At 38.3% G+C, this 19,258-nt stretch overlaps 1 protein-coding gene across 1 annotated transcript; it reads right to left on the minus strand.

Annotated features, from left to right (window-relative positions):
* Positions 1-1,444: 1,444 nt before the first annotated feature.
* On the minus strand, positions 1,445-8,119 carry LOC127779487 (uncharacterized). Its single transcript, XM_052306278.1, has 3 exons — positions 7,508-8,119; positions 5,719-7,418; positions 1,445-2,392 (listed from the first exon to the last, which is right to left on the minus strand). Exons 2-3 carry the CDS (start codon positions 7,351-7,353, stop codon positions 2,057-2,059), a joined length of 1,971 nt encoding a protein of 656 aa, XP_052162238.1. The 5' UTR covers positions 7,354-7,418; positions 7,508-8,119; the 3' UTR covers positions 1,445-2,056.
* Positions 8,120-19,258: the final 11,139 nt, after the last annotated feature.

Raw genomic sequence — 19,258 nt, forward strand, 5'->3', positions numbered from 1 at the left:
TATTTTTTCCTACAGTAATATTTTTTCTTGCTCGATGACGACTTGCTTCTAAGTAGTAGAGAAATTCTTTTTCTTGAACTAAACGTTTTCAGTTTTCAAAAAGAATATTTTCTTTTTGTTTTTCTTCAGTACTTTTTTTTGCTTGCAAAAAGTGTGCTGTGCGTTAGGAGAGAGGATGACGACGACTCGCTTTACATACGCTTTTGCAGTACTCTACTCGGTCTACATATGTGTTTTGTGGAGTGTTTAAAGGGACATTTAACTCCATGTCACTTTTAAGATGTGCTTATCTATGACATGTGGGCCCTCATATGTCTGACATGTGGGCCCTCATGTGTATATGACATATGGGTTTAGTGACAAATAATTTAGCACCAATTTTAAGCAAATAGTTAATTATTCCGTGTTTATAACCTATACACTTCTTGATTATGGATTAGCTGAGCTACCAACCTACCATAACTGAAATGAGCTGAACCACCCGCACTGTTCCCATTATCATTTCATTTCGTTCGTTACCTGTAGAGGTCGCACAACTCCATCATACATGACACATCTCTCTGGCGGCTGCAACAAAAGAAAACTCAACTACTGTAACGTACTAGTACATTGCAAAATATAGTACTAATGATGCAATTATTAGGAGGAAACGAAACCTAGTACTGTACATTGATAAGAACGTGGGCAAGTACATCAGTGTTCTCCTGACGAACAAAAGAATATCCATGAGGAACAAAATAATATCCAGCATCTTTTTTTTTTTTTGTTGCAAATGTGGTAGGCACCCCACCTAGCACCAAGGTTTGAAATTCTCGGTTTTTAAAGCCACAATAGGGCCCATTTGAATCGTAGGAATGAAAAAATAGAGGAATAGAAAAAACACAGGATTCTGACAGAAATATAATTGTAAAACAGAGGATTGCAAAACACAGGAAAATACAGGAATGGCCGTTTGATTAGACCACAGGAAAAATGTAGGAATCAGATGAGAGAGATAGACTCGGAAGAAATGTTCCAAGAGGTTAGACCTCTTGCTAACTTTCCTCCAAAATATGCATAGGATTACCATTCCATAGGAATTTTAAAGGATTTGATAGGATTCAATCATTTGTTTCAAAGGCCTTCATAGGATTTTTTTTTCGTAGGATTGAAATCCTCCAAAATTCCTACATTTTTCCTACAAATCAAAGGGGCCCTAAACTTCACGGAAACCATAGTAAACTTCACGGTAACCATACGGTTTTCACGGTAATCACATGGTTACCATGATAACAACCTTACCGTGGGGTTGCGATAACCTGATCCGAAACAGTTTGGTGAACCTGCCTAGCACCAGGACCAAACCACACAAATTTGTGCAGCAATGTTATGTAGTACATGTTCTTGACTGCTTAAGGATTGATTATACAAATAATTGAAACTGAGACGAACAATTAAACCGTGGTAATAAGCAATCATCAGAAATATAAATTTTAAAATTTGCCTGATATGCCCAAGCTTAACCAATACGAAGTTCAGAATAGCAGACCAGATAAGACACTAAAGACAAATTCAACCATGAATATTGATCCCTGCACCCAGCAAAGACAGAAAATTAATCTACCATACAATGATCTACTTAAGTTAAGTGTGCACCTTCATGTCACAAAATTTGTGCCACCCCAACATACAGAAATATGGTACTATGCATTTGGATGTTGGCACGGTGAAGATGCAAAAAAACAGGCAATAACTTTAGAACACCGCGACACCAGCATTATCAACAGACACCTCGGTCAAAAAAAACTACCTGCAGGTCGATGCAATAATAAATGGGATTGAAATGATTTGGGTTAAACGAAAGAATGTTGCGAACAAATCTTTTCATCACATCGAAACTAGACAAGCGGTTGTTTCTTGACATTCGACATCAGTCACCTGCAGCTCGTCGAAATCTTCAAATCTCCCACTCATCCTTCCTGTTAGATCAGAAGGTATCATCACACCAAGTATTGCCCTTTCAATGATTTCAGGGTCATCCACGACATTGTCTCAAACCACCACCAGCGCTATCTATCTATGCCGCCGCATTTCGGCCTTTCTTCGACTTACTCTTGTTTTCTTGTGTCTTCTTTTTCTTCTCTTCTGGTGTCGTCCACACATAATCAGCAGGGATGACAAATGGGTCCTGGATGTCCTCTACACGGCTGCTGGGGCCTGGAGCTGTTGAGAAGTTCTGATGGTAAGGAGCCTTGATCCATTGAATCCAAGAACTTGAGGAAGACTGCGCCACTGGGCTCTTGCTATTGTCAGGGCTGGATGGCGGTGTGGTGAACTCCTCTAATGGCTGTAGCTCTTCAAACTTTGTGAATGTCACAAGTACCCTGATTGTGGGTACAACTGGGATGGCAACCTGAGAGTAATAAAGTGTTAATACATCACCAATTCATCATGTTACAGAATCCAGCAAAATTATTTCAACAGACTAACAGCTATAATGTAAAAATTTCTGTTCAAGCAATACCAGAAGGCATATATGGCAAATAGGATAGTATTATCAATGCTTTAACAACTCTGCACACACACTGCTCTTTTCAAAACTGTTTACCTACTGACTATTATCATCTGAGCTGAAAGTATCACTGTATAAGTGTCGGTAGCAACAATATCAGATAATACACCGTATTGTATTCTGTAAATAGAACATAGATAGCACTGGTATCTTTCTTTTAATAGTAAGTTTTGAATATATTCTCTCCAGTTCCAGTTATCCGTTTCTTACACCTCAGCCCATTCCCACAACACCTATTGACCTCCCTACATAATTGACGCCCTGGTTCCTTCCAACAAAATCAAATGGACTTCCAACAAAATCAAATGGACGGATTGCCATAATTCTGTTAATGCCCTCTGCCGGATATGCCATTTTGAAGATACCAAGATAGCAATGACATGGAAACACACCACTATTGACAGAGCAAATGCAAAAGTATCATATGTCATTTATAAGCGCACAGCTATGTCATACATTTGCTATCTGAATCCAGAGAAACAGATGCCATTACAGGTCAAAGCTAGTGCATAAAAATATCTAAGCCAAATCCCATAAACAAACCACTTGAATTATAGACATCACAAAAGTATATCTCAGTAACTAAATTTGAATAATTAGCTCCATATACTCTAGACCTCTTCATTAAATAGAGTATCACGTCTAAAATAACTGAGCTCTATAAACAATCAAAGGATTTCGCATGCTTTCCATGGAATGACGGAATTCCCCTTGCTTAGTTTTCGCTCCGCTCGTGCGCGGCACTCCTTGCTTGCGGGGCGGCATATCGGAAAGTCTATTATATTCTTTGATGGATGTGCTGCTTTCAATACAATGCATCGATGAAGTTGATATCTAGCACTTTTTTGCTAGGAAATGAAGCTACAATATATCATATGAGCTATGAATCTACAGCATGCAAATATGGTGTTAATCTCAATTTATCTTGGAGAAGACATTTGATCAAATAAGCAATGTAGATACAAATTCAGATCAAAATATATAATAGTTACAAGTTAGCATGTCAACCTTACAAACTAGTAGTAACTAGCATCATGCCAGGCACTGCAACATTGGTCAAATAAGCAATGCAGATACAAATTCTGAGCAAAATATATAATACTTACTAGTTAGCACATCAACCTTACAAACGAACTCACATGTTGCCAGGCATTGCAATAGTCAATAGACACCAAATATGACAGTTCAAAATGCTAAATATAATTATCCTCAAACCTAAAAATGTATACAATCAGCAACCTACCTTAGTACCTACACTGATACACACATGTGCAAAGAATGCAGCTATTTACAAACATGATACGAAACCACAAACATGTCTAGGTGTAACTAATTACAAAATATCTTTATGAGTGGGGAATGGGTGTAGACTACACCATCACCCACAACTACTTTTAAAACAGTATGGAAATGGGATCAAAAGGGAGAAATATCTTGATTTTGTAATGTATCGGATGTCACCATAGCAACTCAACTGAGAATAGTTACAGCTACCAGACTTAAAGTGCCAATCCAAGAAAAATACAGGATAGCCAATATTATTGAATTTTGTTTCAGGTATTCATATGTACATTCAATATGACATGTTTGGTTTTATAAGATTTTGCATCTGTCCATTAAATTCAAGAGGCAATCAGAGTTTGAGACAACTTCCAGTCTTATAAGTGCAGAACAAGGACTAGATCTCCCAGAGGAAAAGGAGAAATGACGCATCATAGTTAATACTGTAAATGAAAGTATATCAAAGATACAACATATATGGCAACATATCCTATGCACACAGGCCCTCACGTGTACACACGTGCACACCAACTAAAAAATGTCACCAAAAAATCTAGAAAAAATCATACACATACTTTCAATTGTATTACACCTAGGGTTAAAATCTTAACGTCAAATTCATTATATTTTAGCCGTAACAAAAAAAACAAAAAATCTGACAGTTTTAAGGTTGCAATTTTGTCAGAATTTTATCTTTTTTGTTATTCTCTATGTAGAATGAATTTGAAGATGCGACTTTGCACGTAGATGTAATACTATTGAAAGTATATGTATGAATTTTCCTAGAATTTTTTGTGATAATTTTTAGTTGGTGTACACGGTGTGTACATGTGAGGGCCTGTGTGCATAGGATACGCTCCCCAACATATATACCATATAAATTCTGATATCGGGGGCAAATCTACCTTGCTAGTTGCTGCCTAACAAATAATCCCTTTGTTCAGAAATACATATAATTTTGGACAATTACATGGTCTTTAAAATACAATTGGACCATTATTTTCTATTGTTATGTTATGTACTCATGAAACAAAACAATTTAGATATTATGTAAGTACTCTAAGACGAATCTACACATATATGATTTTCTTGCATCCAATGTAAACATTTTAAAAGACATTGATACAATGTTTAAAAAGCTTTACCAAAGGTATGTCCAACACGAATATTTATGACCAGAGGGAGAAACTCTATTACAAATCTACTATAAAAGTTATTTTTAGATGGCTATCAGGCTCATGCTAATCCAAAATGCATAAGGTCTATATCGTCCTTTTATAATGAATGAAACAGGAGACAAGTGGAAAAGGAATAAGAACTCTCGAGGATTTAATATTACAGGGCCACTCAAGATATTCAAGCATAAGGCTCCTCTTGTAATAAATACATAGCGCCTTTTCTTGGAGTTCATTTATTTACTAGTTGAGTAGCTATATGTCATATATGATGTAGAAATAGCATCTATTCAATACCAAATAATTATTATTTGTTTATCAACTTATTATCCATGTCTTGACGTACCACCAAGTGCAAAGTGCAAACAAGGACCTCAAATTATACATTATTAAAAAGAACGAGAATCTAAAAAAGCTCTATAACTAACAATGATAAAGGCACACAAGTACACATTTATATGGACTCATTGATTACTAGTAGATGGTGCTCTAATAGTTCAGTAACATGCACGCTCAACAGTGCAAGGAGTTCAAAATTGTACAAATAACCAGAAATGAACATAGTAAAACTTGCACGTTGTAGCCGAACACTAACAAAATACTGTAGCTCTGACAAGCAAGAATAAACTTGACACTAGTTGGGGCAGAAAGAATTGCGGCACAGTAAATGCATAACAAACATATACGTGCAATTATAAGTTAAGCTAATACCTTGACTGGAAAAGTTCCTGGTGGCAGTTTTGTTGTAAGGAGATCTCTCAAGCGACGGATCGCCTTCACCTTGTTCGCAAGAATATCAAGCAGTGGCAAGAGCTCCTCAGTCCGAAGAGGGAAGTTAGGAGAAAGCCAGAGAACAGGCCTTAGACCTTTCTTGTACTCGCTTTCTTTGCTACCTTCTTTGCGCCTATGTCCACACTCCGACGAAGCAGCAGGTCTCCGATAATCCCTTTCCTTGCCCCTTCTGCTCTCATCCCCTCTTACTACATCTACCGAATGCCTTCCTGGCCTAGTTTGTACATTCGATGGAGATTCAATAAGGATATCGCTCACCTTCTCATCTACACAGAGCGAACTCCTTGGAGGTGCCATCTTCTTCGTCCCCTCTAGCTTGCTACTCTGAACCCTCTTTCCCCAATGACCAAACCAACCTTTCTTATCATGTTTACTATCCCCATTTCCGGAGATGCTCAAATCCTCAATTGGTATCTCTCTCTCCCTCGGCTCAACACAGCTATGTCGAGGACCAACAAACGTGTCGGACTGGCCTTCACCACCAGCACCATCAGGAGAGTCCATCTTAAGTGCGGCTTCCAACTGCTTCTTCTCCTCTTCAGTCAGAACATCGTCGAAGCCCTCGCTCTCGGTATCGTTCTCGTTGCAAGCCGAGAAGAATTCCTCGTCCGTCATCGCGCCGGGGACCCTCCTTGATTTGACACTGACCATCACATGGTGCATGTCATACACCTTGGCCTTCCATGGCCCAACCGACTCGGTCCTCTCCTGGCGCCGCCATGTGAGCTGCGGGAGCAGCACGGCCTGCGTGACGTCTATTCCGGGGCGGAAGATGTTGGTCTGTGACATGGCGGTGACCTCCTGCTGCACCTCGGCCTCGGAGGCGGGCGCGCCAGCGCCTTCCAGGGCGTTCATCACCTCCTTGTCCTTGTGGTTGATCATGCAGAGGGAGCCCGGGGGCACCTTGCCGTCGTCGGAGCCCTCGCCGAGGAAGAGTATGGTCTGGTCGGAGCGCTGGATCTTGAAGCCGTCGAAGCCGGCGAGGGTCATGTCGGCGCGGAGGTTGGCGCCGCGCTTCCAGACCCGGTAGGTGTCGGAGGGGGCGATGCGGGAGATGAAGGGGATGACGGAGCTCTCGAAGTGGAAGGTGATCTCCATGTAGAAGTCGCGCATGCGGCGCATGGCGGCGACGACGCGGGGGAGGCGGCGGCACCACTTGGCCCAGGCGAGCGGCTGGTAGTGGCGGACGATGACGCGGGCGAGCGCCTCCTCGCGGGCGCAGATGGCCTCCTGGAGCGCGCTCCACCCTTGCTCGTTCTGCAGACTCCAGTCCGCGCCCGCCGCCATCAGCATCTCCGCCGCCGCCGCGTCGCCCAGGCGGACGGCGAGGTGGAGCGGCGTCTCCCGCCCGGGGACGTCGCGCCGGTCGATGACCGCCGACGCCGCCTCCGCGCGCGCCTCCTCCGCCACGGAGTCGGCCTCCGTCCGGATCTCCTCCGGCCTCCGCGCCCTCGGCAGCGCGTCCAGCACCCGCCGCAGCGCCGCGTGGTCCCTCGTCGCCACCGCGTGGTGCGCCTCGCTGTGCGCGTACCTCGCCGCGTCCACACCGGCCATCCCTCCTCCTCCGGCGAATCAATCCAAGAAACGCCTCCTCCTCCTCCCCCCACCTCCCCGCTGATCTGCAACAGCAGCGCAAGCAAAGAATTGAGGCGCAATGCTACCCCCCGCAAGCCAAGAATCCAAGAAATGCCTCCCCAATCCTTCCTACCTTTCTTGCTCCTTGCTTCCTCCTCCTCCTTGCCTCTTCTTGGCTTCTTCTTCTTCTTCTCCCCTTGTTGCCTCTCTCTCTAGAGTTGTGCTATTGCTACTAGTACAACAACTAGGATGGACCTCTTCTCTCTCTAGAGCCAGGCTAGAGTAGACCACCCTCCTCCTCCTCCTCTCTCATCTCATGATGGGGTTGCCCAGGAATAGGGGGAAAGTATTTGGAATCTAGAGAGAGAAAAGAGATTGGGACAGCAGCAGCAGCCCAGCAGAAGGCAGAAGCAGCTTGCAACCGAGGAGGAGAGAGAAACAAATGTGAGCAGAGCACGAGCAAAGCAAAGGGGAAGAACTTTTTTTTTTTTTTTTGGCTCCACTCCGTCTTGATTCCCCCCTCCGTTGTTTTTGCTCTCTTCTTCCACCGTTCGCAAACTTCAATCAATTTTGGGGCTGGATTTGAACAGTTTTTTGAGTTTCGAATGGAAACGATTCGTTCGCATTTGCTGCCTCTATTCTATTTTATGACTGTATTTGCAACTGGTCAGAGCGATTAATTTGGATTCATTAATTACCTTTGGATTGTTTCATTCGCAATTTCTCAAGCGTGGGAGTCAAGTGAAAGTGCAAGAAACTCTTTCCAGATAAGATGTAGCTTTGACAACGAGACATTCGTGGTGATTTCGTTAATTCAGTTTTCAAAGATAATCATGTAAGGCGTGTGTGCATGTGCGCTAATTAGAATATATATGCACATGTTTATACGAGTGCGTGCGTTTAGTTTTTTTTTTTCAAAAAGAATTGATCAACTACTATAAAAGGTGTCACGCGAATTTCCACTCCCGTGACTTTACCAAAAATCGACTTCAGTTTGTCACGTCCAAAACGAAATGCATGACGAAAATTTTTGTTCAAAACCATCTGTCATTCTACAGCTATTCTACAGCTACAAGTTTTTTTTTGTCTGATTTTACTATTGGAGCCTTGACTGTCATTGTAAACTTGTGGCTTAAAAGACAAACGGTTCACCAACTGCGTAGCGCAAAACGCCAATTCAGCACACTAGAAGCTCGAAAAAAGAGACGTAAATGTCTCCTTTAATAATATTTTTTTAGTGCACCTTCCTAGTATACTACTCCATCCATCCCTAAATATATGTGATTTTAGCTAGACGTGACATATCATAGTACAATAAATCTGGATACAGAATACATCACATTCAACTAAAATCTCTTTTATTTAGGGACGAAGGGAGTATAGCATAATAATTGTTGCTGATATGCATGAGATTGAATGCATGGATTGAGATGCAATGGAGAACTAGCTTTGGGTGTGTTTAGTTCACGCTAAAATTAGAAATTTGATTGAAATTATAACGATGTGATGGAAAAATTTAAAGTTTATGTGTGTAGAAAAATTTTGATGTGATGGAAAAGTTGGAAGTTCAAAGAAAAACTTTGGATCTAAACTAGGCCTTAGGCTTCGATCTACAATGCAAGTTGGGAACCTTTCCCAAGAAAAAAAAAGCAACGAATCAGTGCATGATTAATAAATATGAAGCTTAAAAACCCTTAAAAATGAATTAATATAGTTTTTTAAAGTATCTTTTCTATAAAAAAAATTAAAAAAACATATTGTTTAGTAATTCGGGAAAGAAAAAAGTCCAAACTCCCTCTTAACTTTGAATGTAAATATGTCTGGCACCCTTTATAAATTTCAAAACATGACATTCAACCCCCTAAACTTATAATATCATTTATAAAACCCTCTAAAATGGTTTTTACACAATGGTTTTTATCTAATTTATATATAACTTGGATGAATTTGATCACGTGACATACAAATTTGACATAAATATTTAAAATCTTCACTTAAATTTTTTACCCCTTGTTAGCTCTCACTTGCAAACAAATACGAACTAGGTATCACTGTAAAAGTATAAATTGATGACTTACGACCGATGATATCCAAATATGTTATATTAATTATTCGAAGTTGTTGCAAAACCATCATCCAAAACTATATTATGAGGTAATATAATATGGATAGTATTTCAAAGTTTAGGGGATTGGATGTCTGATTCTAAAGTTTAAGGTGCTAGATGAACTTGGGAGGTATTTGGACTTTTTTCTTCGCAAAATATGCGCATGGAAAATAGGGAGTACAAGCTTGGAATTCACTGCCGAATGCACACTTAGCCTGTGTTTACTGGTAAGGGTTGGAAATTCTCTCGTGCGCATGTAAAGCGGAACGACTTATTAGTACATGATCAATTAAGTATTGTATTAGCTAAAACCATGAAAATGAATTAATATGATTTTTTTCTAAAAGTATTTTTTTATAATTTTTATATAAAAAAACGTATTGTTTGATAGTTTAGGAAGTGTGCGCGTGATATAGTAGAAGTTAGAAACTTGCCCTGCCGAACTCATATAGCCTGTAGTTCTTCTGGTGAAACAGTAAACTTATACCGCAAAATAAACGACTACTAGTCAAACAAACCGCCGATAATGACAAAGTTATGCTCTATTGCCAATTTTTTTAGAACTCTGTGACCAGTTTGAAATGCATGGTTTCTATTTTTGTTACAGTTTCTGAACTTTTCTTTTTTTTAAAAAAAAAAAAAGAACATTATGCTATCACATACCAAAGACAACAGGCTACTCCTACTACCTTGAAGTTAAAAAAGAAGGGAGAGAAAAAGGCAGAAACAGAAAGTGAATATTATGGTATGGATCATACCGGCATAATTCTAAGACCCCACAAAAAAGGCTATAAAGCCTTTTGGACCACAAATTATGCAACATTCAAAAATTTCATGAACTCCCTGATAGGGGACACTGGACCGGTGGCCAGAGTTTTTTTTTTTTTTTTTTCATCTCAGCTAGCTAGCCCTCCTGCAGTTTCCCAACTGCTCAATTCATTAAAGAAATAAAATTCTTTTTTGAAGAGAGATATAATACTACTTGTTTCTTAATATAAATAGAAATAATAATATTTTCTTTTTATTCAAGTTATTTTTTTTCTAGGGGTAAAGGAACAAGAGGAAATGGATGGATGATTAATGCTTTAGATCTGGGCTGGGCACCATGCATGTATGTTTGAGGGATCAATCCATTGAGAGGGATCTCAATGTCATAGTCACATGGCCTTGATTCAGAGTGTGGTCCCCATAAGTCAGCCCCTCATTATTTTTTTCTTCTTCTCAATTTTGGTTAGTTAAAGTCAAATGATGATGCAGTAACATGATATCATGAGTTTGATATATTCTGTTGTTTTGTTGCCCAAAGAATATTAAGGGGGGTGTTTGGGAACTAGGGACTAAACTTTAGTCCCTCTCACAAAAGCATAAGTCCCGAGAGGGACTAAAGTTTAGCCCCAGTTTAGTCCCTCCAACCAAACACCACCTAACTCTACAGTGCAAATGCAGCCGTGCCCTTCAAAAAGCTTAGGGAATGCAAGGATGTCCAGGTTGAAACAAGTGGCAGACAGTATATATTCAGTTATTGACTTATTAGTCATGGTATCCTCCTTTTTACCTATGGATCCTCTGCCAATAAACAATGGAAAAGATATTTCCTCCTTTTACTCCCTTTTACTCTTCGAACCTCTAACAATAAATATAAACGAAAAGGTCTATATAACCCTCCGAAGTGGTTAATCTACTTAACCCATATAAAAATTGAGTATTCTACCATAAAGTATGAAAACCGGTCCAAATAGTCTCATGGAGTGGTTTTGCAGGTATTTTTGTCCACATCGACAATGACGTGTCGTGTGGTGTTTCTTAAGTGGCCGACACATTAGGATATTTTACTCAAACCAACTTTCATCCTTCTCTACCTAGTGAGCCCATGAATTACATGTTACTAACATTTATGTGCTTTTAAAAATCCATATAACTTATGTAAAAGATATTTATCTGAATCCATTCCCATATGTTAATGTCCTTGTCATAGTTCACATGGCCAAAACTACTTATAACTGCTCTAGTCTTTAGGGCTTATTTGAACATGTTTTCATTCTTTTGGGTTTACTAGTTTTTGTACTTCAGGGTAAGTAGATCAATCCCAACAAGTATGGTTATATACAATTCAAATAAAAACTAAAAAAAACCAAAAAGAGAGAGAGAGAGAAACACCAAGTAGATTAGGGTTTTAAGTGGTGATTATAGGATTATCCTAGTTAACACTCTATATCAGTAGCTTGAAAGTATTTTTTTCAACCTATCATAGATTGCTTTTGGTTTGGGATGAGAAGTGCATGTGTAATGGGGTTGACATGGCTAACATAGTGAATTATGACCTATATAATCAGAACTGGGAAAGTGCGGTTAGCAATGTCAAACATGAATTAAATCTGGCATATAACTTTAAAAAACCACCAAATTATCGAGTGTAAAAGAAAAAAAAACTAATCATGCTAACCTCAAATAAGGGGAAGTATCAAGTGAAACCATCAAATTACTGAAGTTGTGGAAAGCCTTTCCCAAAGTAGAAGTTATAAAAATTTACTAAAAATATGGTAAATATGGGAGGTGCTATTTTACAGACATATAAAAAAATTGAGATTAAACTCAATCTTATTGGGAAGATAGGAAATGCACAGTTAATGAAGTGACTAAGGCTAAAGAAGATGACTTCAACTGTTCCTTGTTTATCGATTTTCCTTCCAAACAAAAACAATCTAGACTTTAAAATTTTACGGTCATTTGAGTAGAGGTTACTAAAATTTTCACCAAATTTGTGCCTTCGTCCTCATATTAGCGCATTGCTTTCCGATTAGTTCATGCTCAGAGTGTAGATTTAAGAGGTGTCAAAGATTTTAGATTTGGTCTAACCAGCACAAATTTGAAGTTGTATTTTTAGCAGGGCTACTTCTGCAATTATATAATTTTAAGAGGACGGGTAGTATGAACTAGGATCTAATTCCCTTTTTCCTTGTGCCATCCCCCATATCATCATTTTGTCACCTTGCACACAAAGTACTGCTACTGAGATCATTGGTAATAGAGTAGCATTTTTTTTTGTCACGTGACTGTTATCAGCAACTGTTCATGGAAAGTACTTTATTTCATTATGTCACAATGTGATTGTTGTAGTAGCCCTGTAGGCAAAGCTAGATGTTGTAGTTGTACCTCATCTATCAGATCGTGTCTGTACGGTCCAAATGTATTTATTTAATTATTAAACCGACCATTTTTCAGATTTAAAGAAGGCCATGCGTTACTTTGTCCCACATTTTCCTATATCCTTATGTTATGTTTATGTTTTTATTGTCATGTATATTTCAGTTGTGTATCTTTCGATGGTAAAACTTAGCTTAATACTTGTTGAAAACTAGATAGAAAAAAAAAATGTACACATGTCTAGAGTGGGTAATAAGGTAGAACTCACCTAAAAGAATCTCCAAACATGTTTAAAAATAGATAGAACCTACTATAAAAGTGCTTACAGCCTGTTAGTAAATCTATGACTTGGTAGTAGTTATTTACTCCTACATTGTGGATGTCATTATACTCCTGCAGAAAAATGTCTAGCTGCTCTACAAATCGTTGCCTCTGTCCAACTTATGTGCTAGTAAGTAATATTGCTTATTTCTTTTATTGATGTATTTTTTTACAGGATTGCTAATTTTATGCCGTCATATTTTTTCACTTTATTTGAATAACTTTTCTCCATATGTGATCACTCCATCTCTCGTATGTATCTTCTATCTCCTCTTTTAAGTAGATGATAAATTTCTTTTAATCCTAATTCTCTTTATATATGTGGATTAGAAGAAATATAATGTAAATATCAAAACTTACAATGTAATTACTGTCAGGGTTATAGATAAGACATACCTCCGTTATACATACATCATATATACGGATTTGTGATATACAAAAATATCACGTACCTAATAGTATACGGGAAGATATCCTTAGATGCGGAGTTTATACGAGTCTGAAAGGAAATTGTCTATCTGAGATAGAAGGTGTCAGAGTCCTACTAAGGAAAGACAAGGTTTCTTCGGCTCGTGTTAGCCCAAAGTCTCAGTGTTTTACTTAGAGAAGAAGGTACTCATTGTTATTAATACATGGTCCTCCATGGAGGGGGGGGGGTGCATCGAATTACAGCCATAGCCTAAGCCACATCAAGATACAATCCGGATGAAGTTGAAACCCTAGTCGTCGATTAGATCTAGCTGGACCGTTCTTGGCGCGTTCTAGTCGGCGGATTAGATTAGTCATCTCTTTCCCCTTCCTTGTAATCCATGTGGCACATCTCCCCAGCAATACATATAAACTAAAGTAAGGTTGTTACTCATCTTAAGAACTCGAACTAGTATAAAACCTTGTCCCTTGTCTTCTTGATACAATCTCACGTATATTTTGATATTCAAGATCTCCATACTCTAAAAATAGCGTAGTCGGGCATAGTCCATAGACAATTACATTGTAAGTTTTGAAGTTTACAACATTCTTACAATGTAAGTGTAGGTAATTTACATCGTAAAAAATATTTTACTTTTTTTTTGAAAAATAAGTATAGCTACTCCCATCTTTTTAACACTTTAACTGATTTCCTGGATTTAGTATCTATAAATTAGAGAAATTAATAGATATCCGTTTCCAAATTCAATTATGGGGAAAAGTATTGGATATGAAATGAAATGAATGATATGTTATCCGCCGATCCGATTTCAACCCTAGCCTGAAATGTTTGGAAATTGATTAGAATTATGTGTATTCGAGTTGTATTTCTTTGGACAATAATATACTTGTATGGAAAAAAGTCTAAATGTTGCACGAACTCTTGCTTCAGTCCAATTTACCTCCTCCACGATTAAAACGAGGGGAATTACTAAGGCTTCCTTCGGCCCTTCGGGGAAGCCCATCACGAGGGGGAGAAATCCCTGTGTTAACACAAAGTGCATAAGTGTGTTTGTGTTTAACTTGGTCTTTATCCTAATTAGCGGCGGGTTTGATATACAGTATTAATGAATCTCCCCCTACATATGTTGTTTGTCCAAACCAAACAAACTTATTAGCAGCGATATATTAGTTGTTGGTTCTATAATTTTGGGGCGCGTTGCCTGCTGCCAAAACACCACAACCCACTGGGCAAAACACACCACCTCCCCCGTGGAGTACTACTGGAGTAGTTGAGACGCGGTTTGACGCGGCGTCTACGTACCAAAACACAACAACTACTGGGCACAAAACTGGCGTTGCGGCGCACACACGGCACGCGGCGCCTCTCCCTCTCCCTCCCCCTCCGGCCGTGTCCGTGGTCGGCGTCTGGGGTTCAGCGCTGAGGCTGATCGAGCGCGAGAGCGACGGCCGACGACCACCGTGGAATTCTGCAGGGCCCCACCCCTCCGGTGGCACGGTGGTGTGGGGCCCACATCCCTTAATCAAATATCCACCCCACCCCGATAATCCGGATTAGGAGGGAGGATGCAGCGCGTATCACGACGCGCCGCCCGCGTTGTTGTTTGTCTTTTAATTTGGACCTAATCCATTTGGGAAGCAAACTCCCGGATTGGATTGTACTTTGGGTCTATCTTGCCTCATCTTTCCTGCTTGGCTTGGCTGCTTCGATCGGTTGATTTCAATAATAAAGCCATTGAATTTTCTAAAATGATCTAGTAAAGCAAAGGTTGTGGGTATAGTATTTTGAATTATTTGCTACTACCTCCAGCCTCGAATGATCCATGTTTATGCATGATATTCAATTTTAAACTACTAGCGGAATCTCCGTAGCATAACTACGGATTAAAAATATGTTATGATACTTTTTAAAATGAAATGTATTACGCATCTTTATGCTAAACGGAATATATATTCACCTTAATTTAACTATCCATTTAGATTTGGTTAATTTATAATATAAAAAATTGAAGGGGCAATCCACAAAATTACAATAAAAGTAGGTTAAGGTGACAGATACCCTGTCGTCATCGTCACTATATTCTTTTAAAGTAGCAACATAATGATTTTCTATACTACTTTTCCAATGATAAAGCAGTAATTTCAAAGTACTATAGATGGTTACTGCTCATTGCAAAAGCAGTAAATAATTAACCTATGTGCACCAACTATTTCTAGTGTAATGAGCTCACAATTTCATTATAACATTGTTGACGAGCATCCCACATTTGGGTTGTCTCATGTTACACTCACTGCCTTGATCTTTGAAAACATTGTCTCACAACGTTAGGATCGATTAGTATTTGGATTAGGCCTCACAAGTCAAAACCTAAGTATTTATCATATGCTATAGCTAATTATAAAAAAAGTTAACAGTTAGACATGTCCTTTGGTCTCTGGACAGTGTCTGATCAATTGACTTAATTGTCGAGCTCGATCGAGCCTAACATTTCGATTACGGCATTGCTAGCACAGTGCCACATTGTTGCTATAAATGTTGCCTTATTACGGCATCGAAATGTTAATCAATTTCGATTAACACAGTAATGCACAGTAATGTGGCAATGTGATTACAACATTGCTACTGTAATGCACAGTGCCACATTGCTATAGCCTAACATTTCGATTACGGCATTGCTATAGCCGATTAAGCCGACACAAGACAGGACAGGTACATAGGTCTAATTAATCCATCAGATAATTAAGGCCATATATTAGTACAAAATTGGACATAATTAAATCCATTGCCTAAGATGTTTGCACTGGATTCCAGGTGCATGCTTTCCTCTCTCTCTCTCTCTCTGATTCTATTTCAGTTAAGTCAAGGATACCAGGAAGCTAGCTAGCACCATTGTTTTTGTTTTGCATCACTTTCTTCAAGGGTTTGAACCCTCGTTTGTCTTTACCGGTGATAGAATTAGTGCGTAGTTAACTTAACCATAACCACAAGCTTGTGTTCTTTACTCTAGAAATTTGACTCAGGGACAGTGATAATTAACATACTCTCAGTTATTTTAAAAATTGATAAAATGTCATTTTTTTAAAAATCTACTACTACTTCTTTACAGTTTCACTGTGGACGTTTCTGCTTGTCTTCATCCTGCAATAGTCATTACTCATTAGAATTCGGTACTGCAGTTACATCAGCTACTTTCTCGTTTGTACATACATACATCAGCATAGTATAGTAGTAGTACTCCTAAGAGCAGGTACAATAGTAGACTATTAGCCAACTGTAAACATATTTTAATGAGATAAAAGATAAGAGAGAAAAGTAGCGGGCTACAGATCTATAGCCAGCTGTAGCGCAGACTCTAAGACACAATGTGTGTATGACAGATGGGACCATATATTAATAGTATAGCAAGCAACTATTGTATGAATTGGCTATTAGATTGGCTATAGATAAATTAGAGTAAGTAGTGGGCCATACTATTAAACTTGCTCTAACAATCTTTATTCAGTTGAGTGCAGCTATCTATAATTCCTAGGGCAAAGGGCTTGATTGTAGGCTGGCAAAGGTATAAATTCATGAATCATGTGCCCAATCATAGTTTACTCAATGCTTATCACAAGTTCAGAAACACAATTACTTTTCATGGATCCTGCAGCTACCTTTGTGGGGCTGTGTACTGTATAGTACTACAGTGCATGTGATGTGCAGGCTACCTCAAACTGGAAGACTAGTGGTTGCTACTATTTGCTATACCACAATCAATCTCCACTCTTCATTTCAAATTATTTGTCGTTCCGGTTTTATTCTAAATTAAATATTTATATATTTGATAATCGCTTTCTAAAAAATTATATGGATTAACTCTATTAGATTTACATTTATGGATTTATCGTGAGAAGTGCTTTCATAATACATACATACATATATATATATATATATATATATATATATATATATATATATATATATATATATATATATATATATATATATATATATATATATGTATGTGTGTATGTATGTATGTATGTATGTATGTGTGTGTGTGTGTGTGTATATATATATATATATGTATGTATATATATATATATATATATGTATGTATGTATGTATGTATGTATATATGTATGTATATATATATATATATGTATATATATGTATACATATATAATACATATACATATATACATATATAATACATACACACACACATATATATATATAATTCACATGTTGCTTAACTATACAAATTTCTAAAAACTAATAGTAAAATATAAATATTTGATTTAAAACAAAGCTAGAATAATAAGTAATTTGTAACAAATGGAGTAAGTTATATGGAAGGCCCTGTTTAGATCCCACCCAAAAATTTTCACCCTGACACATCGAACGTTTGAACACTTATATGAAGTATTAAATATAGGCTAAAAAAATAACTAATTGCACAGATTGTGACTAATTTGCGAGACGAATCTTTTAAGCCTAATTGCTCCATGATTTGACAATGTGGTGCTACAGTAAACATTTGCTAATGGTGGATTAATTAGGCTTAATAAATTCGTCTCGTGGTTTACTGACATATTCTGTAATTAGTTTTTTTATTAGTACCGAACACCCCATGTGATACCCTATATAATATCCTATGTGACACGCCAAATTAAACTTTACACCCCTGGATCTAAACACCCCCGAAGTTAAGAGACCTCATGTAGCTACTCCCTCCATCCCAAAATATAATCATTTTTAACTATGAATCTGGACAACTGTGTTTCTAAATTTATAGCCAAAAGTTGTTATATTCTTGGACGGAGGTAGTAGCTAGCTAGCTAGGAGCCTAGGAGGGTCCTGATCTTGTTGTGTTGTGTGATGGTTGATCTGAATCTGATGGGACCAGACCGGACATGTTGCTAGCTACAGATCTTTTTCAGTTAATTGTTCAAAGATTTGATGAGAGCACGATGCTGGAATTGAGGGGAGCTGGTTGTTTGGTCTTGTGCATCACCATCACCAAACTTTGTTTAGCTCACCAAACAAACACACATGCATATGGATCACTGTGGAGAAATTAATTAATACTATCCTAAATCTTCCATTAAGGTCAACTTGAACCCAATGAGAGCTATAGCTAGCTAGCCAAGTTTAAGCACTGGCAATAATGCTGCTTTAGTTATTAATAATTAAGTATAAATGGCAAGCTTTGCACTAGCAAGAAACAGATGCGTCTTCTTTCTTGTGTTTGTTGGTAGCGGACTGTGGAGTGCATGTTCAGAGTTTCAGTCGCACGCTGCCTGCTTGCCTGGGATCCTGGAAATGATTCCTGAGATTCCAGTGCACTTCAGTCCAGTGGATAATATTCTGGTTTCAGTCAAGCTGTGTGTAAAACAACTGTGAACAGTTGTGGATGCCGGGGCCTTCGACGACGTAATAAGGATCATGAAATAAAATCCAGTCTGTGCAGATTTGCTTTTGTATTTTGTTTATTATGTTGCCGGTGCTAGAGATTCAGTGCCATTTTTTCTTGGAAGCAAAACCAATATGTATTCTACCATGAGTGGTAGAGCAAAGATGTAAGATAAAATGAAGGATCAGAGAAACTCTATCTGGGGTTGAAACCAGGGAAAAGAAAAAAAAAGAACTATCCATATTTATGTGAAAAAAAAATGTTTAAAGGTGCTCATAAGAATATGATGTATGTATATGCGTTTATAGTGTCCATGCGTGAGTATTAGTGTCTATGTTGGTGTTTGTATTGTTATTATAGAGACAAGTCAATTTTTAACTACTACCACCTCCGTTCTCGAAAGGATGATCATTATTTATCAGACTATATATTTGTAAAAGAGTATTAATAATATAACTATTGGCCTGCTCGGAAGACATGTATTCGG

Source organism: Oryza glaberrima, chromosome 7, assembly GCF_000147395.1.
Source record: "Oryza glaberrima chromosome 7, OglaRS2, whole genome shotgun sequence".
NCBI classification, from domain to species: Eukaryota; Viridiplantae; Streptophyta; class Magnoliopsida; order Poales; family Poaceae; genus Oryza; species Oryza glaberrima.

Bases quoted from the DNA above. Each gene is read 5' to 3' on its own strand.
- LOC127779487 (XM_052306278.1), bottom strand. From the start codon at position 7,353: ATGGCCGGTGTGGACGCGGCGAGGTACGCGCACAGCGAGGCGCACCAC. The intron at 2,393-5,718 runs GTATTAGCTTAA...TATTACTCTCAG, and splicing joins CAGGAACTTTTCCAGTCAAG to GTTGCCATCCCAGTTGTACC.